The sequence below is a fragment of the Pavona decussata genome, unplaced genomic scaffold, assembly GCF_977016875.1.
Source record: "Pavona decussata unplaced genomic scaffold, jaPavDecu1.1 SCAFFOLD_394, whole genome shotgun sequence".
Taxonomy (NCBI): domain Eukaryota; kingdom Metazoa; phylum Cnidaria; class Anthozoa; order Scleractinia; family Agariciidae; genus Pavona; species Pavona decussata.
In genome coordinates, this window is record NW_028145765.1 from 1 (window position 1) to 18,314 (window position 18,314).

General features: G+C 38.0%; 2 protein-coding genes across 2 annotated transcripts in view; one reads left to right on the top strand and one right to left on the bottom strand.

Moving 5' to 3' along the window:
• Window positions 1-41: 41 nt before the first annotated feature.
• On the top strand, window positions 42-8,576 carry LOC146451191 (uncharacterized). The gene is made up of 4 exons (XM_085099488.1): window positions 42-290; window positions 958-1,132; window positions 2,395-2,615; window positions 5,183-8,576. Exons 1-4 carry the CDS (start codon window positions 42-44, stop codon window positions 5,285-5,287), a joined length of 750 nt encoding a protein of 249 aa, XP_084955614.1. The 3' UTR covers window positions 5,288-8,576.
• A 1,962-nt stretch (window positions 8,577-10,538) lies between these two features.
• Window positions 10,539-18,314, bottom strand: part of LOC146451192 (short transient receptor potential channel 3-like) — a 31,458-nt gene continuing 23,682 nt past the window's right edge. Inside the window, exons 14-20 of the mRNA XM_085099485.1 lie at window positions 18,026-18,190; window positions 16,686-16,764; window positions 15,726-15,844; window positions 14,421-14,570; window positions 13,834-13,999; window positions 13,202-13,425; window positions 10,539-11,781 (exon numbers count right to left, since the gene is read on the bottom strand). Coding sequence (XP_084955611.1) covers window positions 11,644-11,781; window positions 13,202-13,425; window positions 13,834-13,999; window positions 14,421-14,570; window positions 15,726-15,844; window positions 16,686-16,764; window positions 18,026-18,190 — 1,041 coding nt within the window. The 3' untranslated portion in view covers window positions 10,539-11,643. The remainder of the gene's footprint in view (window positions 11,782-13,201; window positions 13,426-13,833; window positions 14,000-14,420; window positions 14,571-15,725; window positions 15,845-16,685; window positions 16,765-18,025; window positions 18,191-18,314) is intronic.

The following is an 18,314-nucleotide window of genomic DNA, read 5'->3' on the forward strand; positions in this document are numbered from 1 at the left end:
CAAGAAAGGGTTAACGCATCCCGTTCTCTATTCCAGTTATCATGCATGCAGTTCTAGGTTATAAGCGAAGTTTTAACGCCATAGAGTTAGGATGGTTTAATTTGGGTCATTTAGAATTGCAAATTTACAATACGTTTTATTCCAAGGCGTGGGAGAGAAACAGAGCCATAGACATCGAAGATTGTCTTTTGACTTGTCATGGCTACAAATATCACCCAGATGAGGACGCGGGCAATAAATGCGGAGCCAGATACTGCACCGCTTTTTCACCCCAGTTTCCTCATTTCGAGGTTAGTAATAAACTGAAATGCGGAGTTGAAGTAAACAGATTATGAAGGGCTGACTTTTAGCTGTCTTTTAATAAGAAAGTGACAGATTTTCAACTCTACAGTTATTAACAACCGCAGCAACAGGGAAAGAATTGCTCTCTCTCACGAAGTAACCAAAGAACCAGGCTTGGTGACTTATGGTTCCAAAAGTAATTGTACTAACAATGTTTATGGTTTGTAAAGTAAAATTCATGACCTAGACATCAATACAGGCGACCATGGTATTAGATCATTGAATAACAAAAACACATCACTGAGCAAATTCGATTTGATAACATCCCTCCCTTATTTCTTACAATAATCTCTGTAGATAAAACAACGCTAAGAGTTATGCGATACCAATGGTGCTGCAATTTATGCTGGAAGGGCTGCGACCGTGCACAATTGTATGTTTTAACGTTTTCACACTACAGCTAAATGTCTTAAGAAGAACGTTTCTATTGGTCAGTTGCTCCAACACATTTCAAAATCTATTGTGGTTTTTGAACGGTCAAGGTCAAAAATGCTAACAAAAAAAAATAAACAATGAGGTTTGTCAGCCTTCATAACCATTGCCTTTTATTAACTGTACTTTAAATACACGCAAGATACTGTTTTGTAAACCAGAGGTAAATGACATTTTTGCTAGGTAATGATTCTGGAAACAGGAGAAACAAAGTGGCTGGGACTGGGAGTGGTGTTTGATAATTACGGCACAACCTTGATGCCAGGCTGGAGACGGGGAACTGTTGGATATCATACTGATGATAGAAAAATCTTCGATGCTGATTATGCTAAAGATAGAAAAAGCAAAAAAACTACAGGTAGAGTTAAAGTTCGTTTAATATTCCAGGGGGGTCTTTAATTTCAGGCGTTTGTATGCATTGTCCTTATCCGAAAAAATGGGGAGTCTGTGAACTTGCTGTGATTCGGGGATAGTTTAGGAAAAAAAAAAAAAAAAACGCTGCAGCAGAATGCCGAATAGAAATTGTTACGTTGAACACTGCTACAAAAAACTCAAACTAAAAATGGCATGGAAGCCTCACCGGACCCACAGAAAAAAGACTATCCGTTAGCGCGACAATATCAAACCTTATAGCTTGGAATTTTGAATTAAAATTTGCACGTGAACTGCGCGATCAAATCTTTTAACTATTTCCGCTGGTTTCGCTCTTGTGCTATTAAGCACCTTCTAATCCTTGGACGCGTTAGTTCTTATTCTCCTTCTTCGGATTAAACTGTCTTGCCTCGAAGCCGATTCTCTATTCCTAACTGCTATTCCCCTAATGATTCCACCGAACCTAGACGAACCTGAAGCCGTGCTCTAGACTCCCCACTCATTTCAGCAATGTACGTACTTCTTGTCCGGTCCACACAGGTTCACATAATTCACTTTATTGTTTAGCAGGAAAATTAGATTTCTAACCATTACATAATTATTCAACTTTTAAGAAAAAAAACGCTAGTACATCTGATTCTGAGGTTTGGCAGTGCAGAGAGGCCAACCAATCATTCTCTCTCCCCAAACCTCATTCCTTTGCGATTAACTTCTTAGTGGTACTGTTGATATCCAACTTAAGTCAGGAAGTGCAGTGACAGTTGTGCAATGCCCTTATGCATGGTACACGCGCTTTAGAATGACAACGTCACACCATGAGAGTTTACAGCGCCGCAAGGAACTTATAACACTCACACGACTATCAACTACTCTTTAGAAAAAAAAAAAAGTTAATTTTAAAGCGTAGAACTTAATTGCTTATGTGTCAACAACCTTATAAACGTAAGCCCTTGCGCAAGCTGGCGTTTCATTACTTACAAACGTTCGAGCTCATTTCCATTCAGGTCAGTACGGCTACTAAGTTTTTTTATTTTTGTTTCCTTCAATAAAACATTGGTATATTAAAAGATGCTCGATTTGCAATGTTCAGTGTTTCATTTGACTATATCTGACTATAGATATTGCTATCAAAACCTGCAACAGTCCTGAGCTCGATCCATTTATTTTCTTTGCTATGCTCTCTGTTTTGTAAAGAATTAAATAGACATCAGTCTTGCAGATTATAACAAAGTTTATTGTCCCATGTAGGTTCTGCAGTAGCCCGTCGAGGTGATGTAATTCGCTGCACAGTTATGTTTGGCAGTAAGCAAGTGAGAGACGACGGCAAAATCCGAGTTCCAGTCGTGTTTACCGCGAATGGGAGTAGGATAATTCTTGAACGAAATGAAGAGACGTACATTGATTACAGCCCAGACCAACTACTCTACCCTTACGTGGCTTTTCAATACAAGAATAGGGTGTTGGCTAAGGTAGTAAAAATTAATATGTTCGAAACTAAGACCAACAAACGTGATAATTTGACCAAAGAATGTCTGAAGTCGATAGACAACTCAAAAGGCATCCCGAGTAACAGAAGCTAATTTTAAACACTTTGAAATTAATGTTCTACGTTCCGGCAATGCTGCCTTCATTAGAGTCAGAAAACCGTGTTAGTTCGTTGCTACTGCGGTATTCAAATAAGACTAGAGGAATTCAAAATTTCGAAATCGCTTGCGTCAATCGTACCCAGAGTCCTCAGGCTTTTGTTCAGCGGATGGGCGCAAGGAGAGACTCTGAGGAACTGAAATTTTATTTAAAATTTTTGATGGGCTGTCCCATAATTGTCCCGTAACGGCTTCCATTGTTTTACCGCAGAAACCTGCGGTAATAGAATTCCAGTACCCCAGAGTCTCTCCTGGCGCCCACCCGCTGACTTAAAGGCCTGATGACTCTGGGTACGAGATTGCGCTTGTGTAGAAAGTAGTACACTCACCTACGTCTAACAGTACAAGAAGCGAGAAACCAAAGTCTTGGTTATAAAATCTCTGGGGTCCAACGTTTTTAGTTGAACATGAAACAGATTACCTCTGAACTGAACATGTACTGGCAGCGTCACTTTCCTTTTTATCACGCCTATCCGATTTTCTGTCGGATTCGCTGAATCATTTTTTGTTGATTCTTCAACACCTTTGGTCAGGAGATTGAACTCGGGGCTACCGGGAAAAAACTCCAGCTAGCGGTCAGAGAAGGACTTGAATCCGGGACCTCCGGATTTCAGTCAAGTCCGGCGCCCTAAGAACTCGACCACGCCGCCTCCTGGATACCAGTGACATATCCTTAGAGAAACCCTACGATGGACTAACATCCAATAAAGCCTAGTTCCCTCATGCTATAGAAACCGGATTAACCTCAAGCCGCGTATGGATAAGTGTAAATCTCCATACTATTTTTCATTTCTTCACGGCTGTAAAAGAACCGCAATGACGACAGTTATTTCAGCGTGAAGCGACAAACATGAAGACAAACATGTATTTTGTGGTATGCGGCCGATCTCTGCTAGAGCTAATCTCTTTCATTATGTACCCACCTAAGAACTTCTTGCAATACTGGAAGATCTGCAGTGTCCCGCTTCAACGCGCGAAAGAATCTGAAAAGTTAGAAGCCGAGAGTAGATTACCACCAAATCGCCAACGCCAAATGGCGCCTTTCCTTGCACTGGCAACTGACGCCGGACTTGTCCTGTCAGTAATTCCTGCGAAAATATAACGGAAGGTCACCAGTTATTTTAGGTATCAATAGTCTGATGTATTGTATCTAGTGCCCTCAAATGCCCCGGGATCATTTTTATCGAGACGACTACACATCAGCACCAATTCTGTCTTTGGCTAGAAGGTTCCAGTGCCGCATGATTTTGCCTGAGCGGACCACAGGTTAAAAGATGTAATGGTCGCAGTGATCAGGCCCCAGTTGTTCAAAGGGCATATAACATTATCCTGCGGATAACTTGCTATCCATGGAATAAAATGTATTGCTTGGAGAACATTTTATCCACTGGACAGCGATTTATCCACTGAATAGAGTTATCCACTCTTTGAACGACTGGGGCCTGATCGAGACTTGCCGGGTCAGGGCAGATGAAGGCGCGAGGAACTGCAGTTCAGTTTCAACTACAAATCACCGGCGTTGAAGGCTCTCAACTGAAACTTTGGTTTCTCGCAACTTGAATGCTGGAATTACGCGGCGCACTCCCCTCTGTAGTATTATTAAAATGCTTTATTTTGGACATTTATTTCCCTGTATTATACTTAATAACTAACCGGCGACTGTTTTATTGAAATTTGTCATCCCGCTAATGAAACATCGGGCATTCTTTAATCTGCTCTAAAGCCGGCGACACACTTGGCGATTTTATACGCCGATCGCCGCGATCAGCGTATAAAATCGCCGATATCTGGCATATCAGGTATCGGCGGCCTTTAAATTCGCCGGCATTCGCCAAGTCTGCCCCTTCCCGCGATTTTCTACGTTCATCACTGCGAATCGCCAGTAAAGTCAACCCATCAGGTTGGACAATTTTATCACAATGACATTTCGAAACTGCCACATCGCCGCGATCGGCGAAAAAAATCGCCAAGTGTGTCCGCAATAATCGGGGGTTGGAAATCGCAAGCGATTTGATCTGGCGATCAAATTCGCCGCGATCAACGAATAAAATCGCCAGGTGTGTCGCCCCTGTAACTGTGACGTATTTTGATCCTAATTCAGGATATCTCTTAGGTTATAGTCAAAACCTCGATAATTATATTTCTAACTTTTCGGTGGGTTTACCAACGGCATTTTTGTGACTCCTCGTCCCGACGAGGAAATGTTGCGAAAATGTCCTGCCAGACATTGTGCCACACAGCCAAACATTCAAATGAGACGTCTACTGCTCACGAACGACAAAGAAAGACTTTGGCAGTAAAAATAATATTTTGTATAAACAAATGAAAAACTTTTTTTGGAGGCTCCCCTGTCCATTAAATTTATATAATGTTGGTCTTAACCACTCTTATAGATGTGTGCCAGAGAAGACGTGAAATCTGACATTGCAGCCTTGAAGGATGTGACAAGAAGCTTGGAAGAAAAGATTGACCTTCTGCTGTCAAAGTTCAACAAGTAATAAAATGGACCGACACCTTTAAACTTCTTCATCCACGTTCAGAGATGTTAATAACGCCAGATTTAAAATAAGGAAAACCTCTATGGGCCGGTAGAATTGATTTTTATTTTTAAACCATTTAGCAATTGGAAGAAACATTGAATATTCCAGTTCCCCCAACTTTTTCTACCTTCAATAGGAGCCATTTGTAAAAGGTTGAAATTCCCAAAGCAGTACTAACAATGTAAGCATGGCAATGGACTCTACGTTAAAAGTAAATAGCACTTGATCACATAAGGCTTGATCGTAATTACATACAATTTGTATTTTTTAAAATTATTTTTTTAAAATTATTTTTAGGTGTCCCACCACAAATAAAGGACAAAAGGGTTGAGAAAAGTTTCCACCTTAGGCACCCCCCCCCCCCCCCAAAAAAAAAAAAAAAAAAATGTTGAGTCCCTGTAGGGAAACCCCTTTTGAACTTCAAGATTGCATTGTGGGAGAGTGTTGGAGAGTAAAATGCATTGTAAAGGTGTAACATGGCTTTGTTGGTCAGGTTAAACTAAATAAGCAGTTAAAAGCATACTTTTTTAACATTCGTCCGAAGCCCTTTTGTTCTTGATTGTAGTCGTAATTGACCTCTATATTTTACATTATAAAAATGGTTCAAATATGGTGCGCCAGTTTTTATGTGACAACCGAAAAAATGTCACATGCGAAAGTTTGTTCGTGTGCACGAATCTTTACAGAAAATTCGGCAAGATTTCGGAGGTTAGCGGTTTCCTACGATTGAGCCTTCTAACTCATTTTATTTGGTTTCGTTTTCCACTTCCTATATAATAAAAATTGTATTATTCCACGTACAAAACTTGCTTGTCTTTTCGTAAGGGGCACCATCTTATAGAACGAGGGAAAGCAAGACCTTACGCCCTGGTCTTGCTGTGACGCGTCTCTCCGCTGTACTAAGTCAATTGTGGCGCATAGCCAAACGAGTTTTCAACATAGCATTTGTTCTTTCGTGCACACGAACAAATATCTTCGTCACAGAAAGCTTGCCACATAAAAAATTTGCTCGTGTGGTCCAGGCTTAGTTACTGTATCATTTTTAAAAGTTACAACTGTTTACGGAATGTATTGAAGTCTTAGTGTCCCGCTTTCAAGTTTTTCTCTAAAGCAGGCATGTGACACCAGCCATGGTTGTCCGATTGGGCGAATTGTCCGTCGTAGAGCTCGAGGGAGACGAGGTAAGCGACTAAACTGCAGCAATAATATTGAAATGGAAACAAGGGGCTTTGGACCCTTTTATATACACGCCTTTTCACCTAAACCATAAAAATACGTGCTTTTTAGGTGCATTGTAAAAGTTTCAACATTGTTTTTATTTAAGTTTGCTCTTTACTCGGGTGGAAATTATTCCAGGATATTGCGATCGAAAAGTTGTGTGTGTGTGTGTTTATTGTGTGGACCAGGCTTAACCTATCATTTTTAAGTTTTTACTGTTTATTGAATGTAGTAAAGTGTTAGTGTCTTGCCATTACGTTTTCTCTAAAGCAGGCATGTGTGAATAGGGCCATCATTGTCATACTGGGCGATAATCTTGAAATGAAAACAAGGGGCTTTGTATCCTTATATACACGCTGTTTTAAATAGAAGTGTTAAACCATAAAAATACGTGCTTTTTAGGTAAAAGTTCAACATTGTTTCTATTGAAGTTTGTTCTTTATTCAGGTAAAAATTGTTCCAGGATATTGCGATCAAAATAGTAAAGAATTTGTGTGTTAGTGTGTTTATTGTGTTTTGCATTTTTTTTTTTAATAGAACTGAAAAACAAATCGCGTAGAGTAAATCTCTGAGAAGTAAGACATAGCCTTGTTAGCGGATTTACTGAGTTGAAACGGTCTTGATTGCCTTTTGTAACAGATTTTAGTATCAAAATAATTGTATTACAGTCAAAACTATATTTGTTTAGATCTCTCGATGTAGTTTTTCGTGGGCTTAATGTTAATTATGTTGATCAAACGTTGTTTTCTCCTTGCACAAATTGGCTGTGAAACAAAATTCCTGTTTTCAACTGTTTCCCCAGAAATAATACTAGATTTCAGTTAACCTCACCCTCTTGCCTGAAACTATCTGCAAATAACTTATTTACCCGTTTTTTGTAGTTTTTGGTGTAATTCCGCTGTTTTTCTTACCGAATTTGTATCAGTTGGTGTTTTAACGTAAATTACTTTTACCTTCTACATAACTTAAGCCCCATTCACACCAACAAAGCATGTTTAATTAAATCAGGTTTAACAATACGAAAATTGGTAAGAGAAAGCTGAACCATTGGCTTTGACATAGGATTCAAGTAAACTTTAACTTAATGCTTTCATTTGGGCTAAATCTGTAGTCAACAAAAATACGAAAGCAGCTTTAATGAAGGAATCAATGTTAAACTGTGTTTTACTAAACAGCTTTTAAACGTGTTTAAGCCTTGGTGTGAATGCCGCATTAGACAACTAACTAGTGTTAAAAGAGAAAAAGTTATTGGTGGTTTGCATGTGACGTCATGGCGGCCATGTTGGTGGGCAAGAACAATAAGATTAACTGCCATTTTTATGCAAATTATGTGAGCAAATTTTCTTTTGTTTTGTTCACCAACATGGCGGCAATGCAAACCACCTTTAGACCTATGAGGGAGCTTAAACAACGTTGACGGCGGCGGCAACGACAACGCCGTAAATCAATAAGTTTAATAAGCAAAAACAATCGCTCTGCACGTGCGTTTTGAATTTTTGTATATTTCTTTGCCGTCCTCTGCAAAACAACAACGTGAAATGACCAAATTGAAGGTTTTGTGGAGAGCGTGAACACACGATGGTGATTTTTTGTTTCTCTTTCTTAACCCGAACGCGACTCCTGCCAATTTGCTTCTTGGGTAGTTCGCAGATTTTTGTACAAGTTGGATGAGTTGAAATAATCGCGAAGAAGCACAGATAAAATGAAGTAATATTTTCAAGTAACGTCTTCGTTGCCGTCGCCGTTGCCGTTGCTTAAGCTCTCTAATGTTGGCAAAGTGGTTGTAGTATTTGCTGTGAACTTTAAGCTACGTGAAGAATAAAAATGTGTGCATACCTTCGAAAGTCTGCATCCAACCCTGACGATTCCAATCGGCTGTCGATTGCCATTGAAAACATCCACCAAATAGTCCATGAAAGAGTTTTTACGAGGTAAATTGTTGCCCAAAAACCGAGAGTGGCATTCCGTATTTCCAATCGAGGTGTAGGAAGCTCTTGTCCACTTCTAAGCAGCGGCAACAGGACGAACTTTGAGATGCGCTGCAGTGTATTTGGCTTGTTTATTACACGAACAAACGATTCACTGAAATCAACATACACAAATCCGCTAAATGAAACAAAACAAAGGAAACTGGATTACAACAGATAAGAAAGCTTAAAGAAAACCGAATGATACTCACAAGTTTTTCGTGCAGTTGCTCTGCTAACTGGAGTTAGAACTATAAAAGGAAACCTCCGTCAACCTCTATAACAGACCACAACAAGTAGAACCACGTGCTTTCATCGATCGAAACTTGAACAAACGATCAGCGGTAAATGTTCAACACGCCATAAAAGACTCAATGAAATGACCGGGTTTAAAACGAGGGAAAATATATATATTTCTTTTTTCTTGTCTTATGTGAATTTCATTACAAAAAAATTAGGAATAAAATGAGTACTGGCTGCCTGGAATAACCATAGGGGCTAGTGGGGCCAGGCAGCCAGTTGACATCAGCATTAAATCAAAATAAATTACAGGTCAGCAAGATAGCAAAAAATACACACAAGGACAGAGAAGGTAATGCAATAGATATAACTACTAGGAATTACTACGCTATTAGGGAAGTCTAAAACAGTTATTATTATATATGAATGTAAAGTATTAATACAAGAAAGGCACACAAATAATAGCTGTGACAACTAAGAACACATCAGTCATTACATGAGGTAAAACTACAGTTATTGAAACTAAGGACACAAGGATACATCAAGAACGAAAAAACCCTCAGACTGATCTTCGTGACAGCTTTCAAAAATGTAGGATAAACTTTCTAAAATCACTGAGCGATGCGGTGGGATGCTTTGAAAATGCTTTGAAAAAAATTGCTCTCAAAATAGTTTCATTTGAAATAGCACGGGGAAACCGTCTGTCTTCATTCTGATGGCGAGCCGAAAATAGAATCCCGTGACTTTTTACTGACTTTGGGTTCTCTTATGAAATTGTCAAAGATGAGAATTTGAGCAAAATCCCGGCACTATTGAATCGAGTCAAAATCATCAAAACTTACATTCTCCTCACTACGGTGGCAGAATTTTAACAACGGGGCTAGATGACTACTTGGGTCGTGCCCTCAAATCAATAAAATGGCTGATTTGTCTGGGCCCAAAACAAAAAGGATTATGGAAAAAGTTGGCTGTCTGCTCTGTCTTTTATGTGAGACAATGTTCATTAACCGGTGATTTCTCCACGTTTAAAGTGAGAATTGATTGCGCCTGTTTCCTCTTCTTGGAACGTTACGCATTTCCCAGAGTTCCAGACTGATTATTCACCTCCCAGAAGGTGCACAATGCTGAAGATCCTGACATAACGGGCCAATAAGATTTGCTTAAAATGCCAAGGCGGCTGAGTTTGTAAATACTAATGACAAATGCATACCTCTTACTGGGGAAATGTGTCGACTGCAGTAAAAACACAGTTTCCTGCAGAAAGACTTGTAACTGAGTGACAATTTTTTTGGCCTTGCTTTTCTTCTTGCTGCAGGAGGTGTTTTTTTTTCCTTAGGTTCTGTGTAGATGTCATGTTACGAAATGCAATGTTTTTGCCTCTAAGCCTTTTGATAGTTGGGTCTTAAAAAATTAAGTATTTTATGCCCCATTTACTCCAAGGCTTAAACACGTTTAAAAGCTGCTTAGTTAAACACAGTTTAAAGTTATTTCCTTTATAAAGCTGCTTTCGGACTTTTGTCGACTACAGATTTAACACAAATGAAAGCGCAAGTTAAAGTTTACTTGAATACTGTTTCAAAGCCAATGATTCAGCTTTCTGATACCAATTTTCATCTTGTTAAACCTGGTTTAATTAAACATGTTTTGATGGTGTGAATGGGACGTTAGTCAATAAATGAGCAGTTTCAGGGACCACAAGCAACTGCCACCTGGTTCGTCTGATTAACAAATTGCAGGGCCTTGCAGCTAGAGAGATAGTAGCAACAGGACTACAGATGTAAAAGAAAGTCTTTATTAATAGTATTCTTATATTTAAAGGGCATACAAAAAGCTTTTGGACTGATACTAACTACGAAAAATATTATTTGAAAGTTCATAATAAAACCCTATATCCCACAAAAAAAATTCATGTGATTTGAGATGAAACCAGGTGGCACATTATTGTGCGATTATAGCTTTGATCAGTTAACCCGTCATAGGAACAGAACAAAGCAAGAATGTGTACGCAACATGCCAGTGCGGATATAGGATTTTATGAATGAACCCTAAGGGAGTAAATTGCTTAGTGTACTGAGTTAGAATTAAATAAAATTCGTACTGTTTAAAATGCCGAGCGTCAATTTATACACGCTTTGGGGGTAAGCAAGTTGTACCATTTGTAACGTCATGCAACCTGGAGTGCACCAAATTAGTTTAAAAAAAACCAAAATTTCTTCGAATTATACTAAAAAAATCGAAGGATACTTTCCTCGCAAAATGGGAGAAGAATTTGGCCTAACCACCATCTGATATTGCAACACCAACAAAACTACAACGCAAACAATTTAATGAGAGTTAGAGAACTGTTTTCAGCGAAGTGTTATTTTATTTCCATTGCTAAAGCCTTAAGGGTCATATCTCGCTTTTTAAAAAAAATGACTTAAGATCTTTAGTGGTTGTAGTTTCCACAATCTACTTTGGACGATCGCTTTAATCATTTGGGCCGGGTTTGGCACTATCTCTTTTCGTATCAAATTTCTGTGTCTAACACCGTGTACGTTTAAACTATGTAAAATGAAGAGATATCATTCTAGTGCATTAAAAACTGAGTAAAACACGTAAAATAAAATACAAGCCTAAGCTGATCAAGTTCTGTTTACTTTTGATGTAACTACACTGACATTTTGACATTGTTAGTACTGTTTAAATTGAAGTCTCAGTCTTTTACGGATGGCTTCTATCGAGAGGGTAAAAAAACATTTGCAGGAAAGGCAATATTTAAGTAACTTTCCTTCCATACTAAATGTTTAAAAGAAATGAATTCTATTTGGCTCTTACGGCTTTCCTCATTGTAAATCTAGCGTTATTACGAGCCTATGTCACCTATTTTATAGCTGCCTGTTCCATGTTTTACTTATCGTCAAACTTTGCGAGCAAAGCGTCAAGCTTTTCCTCCAAGCCCCTTGTCACATCCTTTAAGGCTGCTAGCTCACATTTCACCTCTTGTAATTGTAAGCTTTGATTATTGACGTCTTCCCTGGCACGCATCTATAAGAGCAATTGGGAAAAACATTACAGAAAAAAAATCGCAAATTTTCTTCTTAAATGCCAAAGGAGAGTGGCGCCAAAAAAGGTTTGTTTGTTTACTGAGACAGTATCTATTTTTACCAAAACCCACACTTTATACGTACTCGTTTGTACGTCACATTTAGCAACAGACGTCTCATTTGAACTGTCGGTTGTGTTGCACTGTCTGAAAGGGGTTTTGCAATATTGTCCCGTCGGGACGAAGAGTCACAAAACTGTCCTGTGTAAACCAATCAGAAAGTTGTAAATGAAATTATCGAGGTTGAGAATTTAGGTCTTCAAAGATCTTGCATTAGGACAAAAATATTTCTCGGTTACGACAGGTTTAAGATTATCCCACCTTACCTGGTGAGAAGATAAATTTCATTAAAACAGCCGCTGGTAAGTCTATCAACATAATTCAGGCATTGCAAATAAATATGCAAATGCCTTGGCAATACTGCCTCCATCGTAAGGAAACAAAAGATAACAAATTAATTAATTCAAAAATTGTGAGAAACCAATGTTTTAGTTGAGAGTCCTCAACTCCAGGGATTTGTTGTCGAAAATGAAACGCATTTCCTTGCGTCTTTATCTGTATCTTCTGTATCGTCTTCATCCTTATCAGGCGGACGCTTTCCGATCACTCCGATCATCACATCTTCCAGCCTGTGGTTCGGTCTGTCAAAATGAGCTGTTACTAGAAGTATTGTTGTCCCCCTGTGCTGGATCTTATTTCATCCCCGGATTACTCCATGGATATGCCACCGGTACTATACCCATTTGTACAGTCAGTGACGAGTGACAAGGTGAGTTAAAGTTTCTTGTTAAAACGATAATGCACGCTCTGATCTCCCGACCAAAGGACGATTAGTCTGATTGAACTACTACACCTCCACGCCTCCACATAGACGTTTGTGCATAACTGCGTCCCATTCAGCTCTCCATTGCCCTGCCGCCTATTTGCTCGTAATATATTAAACACCAAATGATTCAACCATGCGCAGAAGAACATCGGATAGACCTGATAAAAGAGGAAACTGGCACCGCTACTGCCAGGTTAGTTTGGAGGAAATGCAGTTCATTTTTAGCTACAAACCTTGGATCCGAGAGCTCTTTACCAAGACCTTGATTCCTCGCAACCTGCATGCTAGACTTACGCGAGTGCATTTGCAGAAAGAAAAAAAGGTCCTATTTGCATATGATAACAACGAACCTGACTATTCTCACTCTGATGAAGGCAGGATTGCTGAAACGTAAAAAATTAGTTTCATAGCATTGAAGATTAAAGTTTTACTTCTCTCTGTGATCAAAATTGTTTATAGACTTCAGACATTCTTTGGCCAAATTAACACGTTTGCTGGTCTTAGTTTAGATAATAGTTACATGTTTATCTTATTACCTTAGCCAACACGCTATTCTCGTATTTAAAAGCGACATAAGGGTAGAGAGGTTTGTCTGGACTGTAATCAATGTACGCCTGGGTCTCTTCATTTCCTTCAAGAATGATCCTACTCCCATTCACGGTAAACACGACCGGAACTCGGACTTTTCCGTCTCTCTCTTGCTCATTCTCAAACATAACTGTGCAGCGAATGACGTCACCTCGACGGGAAACTGCATAACCTACATGGAGCAACACACTTTGTTATAATTTGTAGACCTGAAGTTAACTTTCTCCCGTTTACAAAAACAAAAGAAAAAATACAGCATAGTAAATAGTAAAAGTTTCAATTACGTAGATTGCGTTCAAGTTTTCCGAATCGAAAGACAGGGGGAAAAAATCTGAAATGACAGTGAGCGCCCAGACTCCCCATAGTTTCGGGAATGGACAATTAATCAGGCTGACATTAAAGAAGCCCCTGTTCAGTTAAAAGAGCTTCAACACTACCTATAGTATTTTTGTAAATATCCTAAAATTCATAGCTTTTTCCCTGAATCTCCATTATGATAGTTTAATTTCTGATGGGGACAATTCATATTAGGCCTGAAATTAAAGACCCCTCTGGGAAATTTAACCAACTTCAACGCTACCTGTAGTTTTCTTGTTTTTACGATTTTTAACATCGTAGATTTTCCTTTCTTCGGTATGGTATCCAACAGTTCCACAGTGCAAGCCTGGCATCGAGGTTGTGCCGTAATCATCAAACACCACTCCCAGTCCCAGCCACTTTGTTTCTCCAGTTTCCAGAATCATAACCTGAAGGAGATGTGATTTACGTTTCGTTTATGATACAGTTTCTCTCTGGTACGTAATAGAGCAACCATTCTACACTGAGATCTAGACTTTGTAGTAAAAAGCAAAGGAGTACTTATGATTGTATTTTCAGCTCATTTGCTCATGACATATCAATGCACAATTAAACATTATAGTCAACTGTATTGATAAGTCACATTAAACAAACAAAAAACGTTTCGAGGTAAGAATTAGGTTGAAAACAAAGGCTTTAAAGCCTGATCCTTAAGTCTGTGAAGTGACTAGAAGAGACTAAATCTTTCCCTGTTGTTGTAGACTTGGCTACCTGCCACTTTGTCAAACTTAATCTAACAATAAACAATTCATAAAATACTCAGTTGAATATGTGTTCCAGTTTTATCTGGAATTAATTAAAACTACTTACCTCGAAATGGGGAAAATGGGGTGAAAACGCGGTGCAGTATCTGGCACCGCATCTTATGCCCATTTCCACATCGTCTCCTCGGTAATACTTGTAGCCATGACAAGTCAAAAGACAGTCTTCGATGACAATGGCTCTATCGGTCTCCCATGCCTTGGAATAAAACGTATACATTGTAAATTACAATTCCAGATGACCTTCCTTAAGCGATTTCAATATTGCTCCACTGCGTAACTTGCTCAAAAGTGTGAGAAGGAACGAAGTGGGGCAAACAACTTTGCTTATCATATAAAAGTACATGCATGAATGGTATACAATGCAAGCTGTGTTCAGAAACACAGTGTTAGATTCTGTTTGGTTATCAATTTTGTAGGCACTGTAGGTACTGGATGTCTTGCGTATCATATGATCGGGTGTCATCGAACGGAACATCTTCAAATTTCAGCTGGTCCAAACCTTTTTGCCGGTGTCAGCAAATTAATTCTCATATCTGCCACTCTTAAAGAACTCGAATAGCTATCTGTCAAGAATATGCTACGGTTGGAAACGTGGCTAGGATGTTTAAATGTCTCGGAATGGAATGAATTAGCGGAATCTTTCCGTGCAAAAACTAAAGCCTCCTTTAAGAAATGCCTTCAGACCAGATTACTAAAACTTCTTGATCAAGAGGATATTTATGTTGACGTCAACACTCTGATTAAAAACTTCAAATATCAGTGGTATGATTAGCTAATATGAAACTTTCTTAATTTTAATTTAGACAGTCATTATTTTTTACTTAACTTATTACACATTAATTATTGGTATATCTTTAAATTATATTCTGTAAATATATACTAATCAACTGCACTACCCACCTAGATTAGCCTATGCTATTTGCGGGCTAGTGCATTCTTGCCTTACCTTCGTGAAAAATGTACTTTAATAAATTGAATTGAATTGAATTGAATTGAATTGAATGGATGAGTCACAGACTACTTAGCACCGAAACTAACAAAGCTTTTAAACAACCGTGAGACCGAAAGGAAAGGAGAAGTTTAATAAATTTTCTAGTCGAGAATCTTCAAAATGATGAAGCATAGAGATTGGAAACCTTTACTAAGAAAAAGACGCATTTGAAGTTAACGTTCGCCTAAATATGCATCACAGACGAGCGACAAAAGGTTATCAACATTTCGTGGTCGTGGCTGCTTTCGCAAGCAATCAACTGCTTTTGAGAAAATGCGTTACTTAAAAAAAAATGTAAAGTGTTAGGTTTTCACTGTGGATAAAGCTATTACTTGTAAATAAATACTTTTGAAGGTGTACCTTTTGACCAGTAGGAAGAAGAGCTTCAGAGTCTTCCCGATTTTTGAAAGTTCCATAAAGAACCTGTGTGACCATCCTTTCCGTATTCTCTGTGTCCTGAAGCATCTGGTGATGCTTATCTATATTAAATAAAACATGTTACACCGATTAAAATGTGGTTATATTTCTACCTGCATTTTGATGTTGAAGACTGAATGGAATCTAATTCAGCTTGTGATCATACGGGTGATAAAAACATTACTGTGTCACTGACGACATATCTTGGTTGTACATTACAATTACATCCTAAAACTTTGAGTTTAACGAAGTTATATTTTATAAACTAAGCATCAATAAAAATAAGTAAGAGGAAAACGATACCAGATACTAGAGTTGTCGTTATGTTACCTTTTATTCAACCTTTTTTTTTTCAGTTTCTGATTGATTTCTATAAGTAATGCATAAATGATTTATGCAATGTACAAAAGATCTGTATAAATCCCTTTTGTTTTTTTACAAATGTTTGGAAATTTAAAATGGGAAATTCCTTAAATTTTTTGCTTTTGTATCTATCCATCATTCAATAAATCAATCAATCAATCAATCAATCAATCAATCAATCAATCAATCAATCAATCAATCAATCAATCCATCAATCAATCAGTCAAGCACTTTTAAGTTTTAAAAACCTGCTGAGTATCGACTTCCTCTTTTATACCTCAACTAATTTTAGTTGTTGTTGTTGTTTTTTTTTTTATAACGTGAGATTTTGTAAGTATTCACCCACTTTTTAAAGAAAAAAAAATTAATGAAGACCAATTCCCGAAACATTTTACTTTTATTCCAAATACTATAAAATCGCACCACTACTCTTGGAAGGGTGATAATAACTATCCTGTCAAGACTGACAAACCAACCACCCACCGGAAACTGCCTGTCTCTGATTAGTAAGCTATTGCGTAATTTGGTAGAAATACGTACCTGTGGGAGGAAATGAATCCCCATATTTGTACCTGTACTTTTGCAAAAGAGGAATACCAATGTCTTTCTGCCATTCGCGCTTTAAAAAATGAATTAAAAATATTGGACAGAGAGTGTAAAATTGGAGAAGCTATTCAGTGAAGATTTCTTGGGTTTACGGTGATGACTAAAAAGTCGAAGCCTCGTAAATAAAAAGCAAAACAAAAACAAAAACAAAAAACGTTTTGTTCGTTAGATAAAAGTAAGATCTGGCTACTCTTTGATTTCCTTCTACACGTGTTTGAAATTGTACTTCTGGCGCTGGTCTAATTACTGCTATATCAGGTAAGCACTTAAGAATATTGACGATCTGTTTTGAAATGCGTAAAACCAGTATTGAAATTATTATTAAAATGGTGTTGTTGCAAAAAGTAATAGGCTATTTTAAGGAAAAAATTGTTCGAACAATTTGTTGACTGCCCATGTTATCACTCTCTGCTTTCTTTACTCCTAATGAACGCGCACGCTTTGAAGTATATGGGCTGACTGGAAAATGCGCAAATGACCAATTTCACACGAAAAACATTAAAGAAACACAAGTAAACAAGAGACGTATCCATCTATAAGTATATTATCATGCATAATTATCGCTAAAATGCAACACTTAATTGCTGAAAGAGGTGCGTGCTCGCTCCCAAATAATATTAAAACAGAAACCCATCACATGCAAACACGCCATTTAAATTTCAATATTTTAAGATTTATGCCAGCAAAGTTTAATTCCTTGACATTAAATATCTTGACTGACAAGCCCTAACAATCTTAGGATTGCTATGATATGTTATTGATAGTTTTTTTTATCTAAATATATTCTTTGACAATGACATAAAACGATATTATTCTGGTGGGGCTCAAACAAAGCAAGATCCCTACAACAAAGACAGAGGGTAATATTCTCCGAACATTGCTAAAGTGCTACTCGTCAAGGAGTCAAATTATCATCATCAGTTGCTAAATTTTGTTAACTTTTAGCCAATCAAACTGGAACTTTTGGCCGTGAAAAGAAATTATTAATTCACGAAGAGAAAACAAAGGAAATCACTAGCGTGTACGTGTTAGTTATCAAAAAATTTGGTGAACTTTTGCTTAGATTTCTACTAGAATTGTTTTTGTGGTTTGAGAAGCTAGATCAAATACTCGAAAGAGTGCCTCATCCTATTTCCAAACACCTTGACCTTGGTTGAAAAAAAAAAGCTAGCCCGCGCCTCGTGTCTCCAACCCTTTTTCCTGTGTTTGGAAATCTCTCTTCCTCGTGTTTGATACATTACAGATAATTTATTTTTCTCTAATCAATAACTCACCATATGCATGTCAATTTCCTCGTCAAGAGATTTCTCTCTTTGGCGATAACAAAATATAGACACAGGTATAGAAATGATGTTGAAAGGCACTGGGATCGGGTGATAGTCACAGTACGTCTGGATTGTAACAGCTCTTTGGTACGCCCACTCATTCTCTGCATTGTCCTAAGGAGAGAAAAGAAGCTTTTTGGCATATGTCACTATTGTCAGAGCACCCAACGAGAACATTTAAGCAAAACACTTTAAATGTTGTCTCTTGTGTTCCCAGATCGTTTTCTACCCTTTTAAA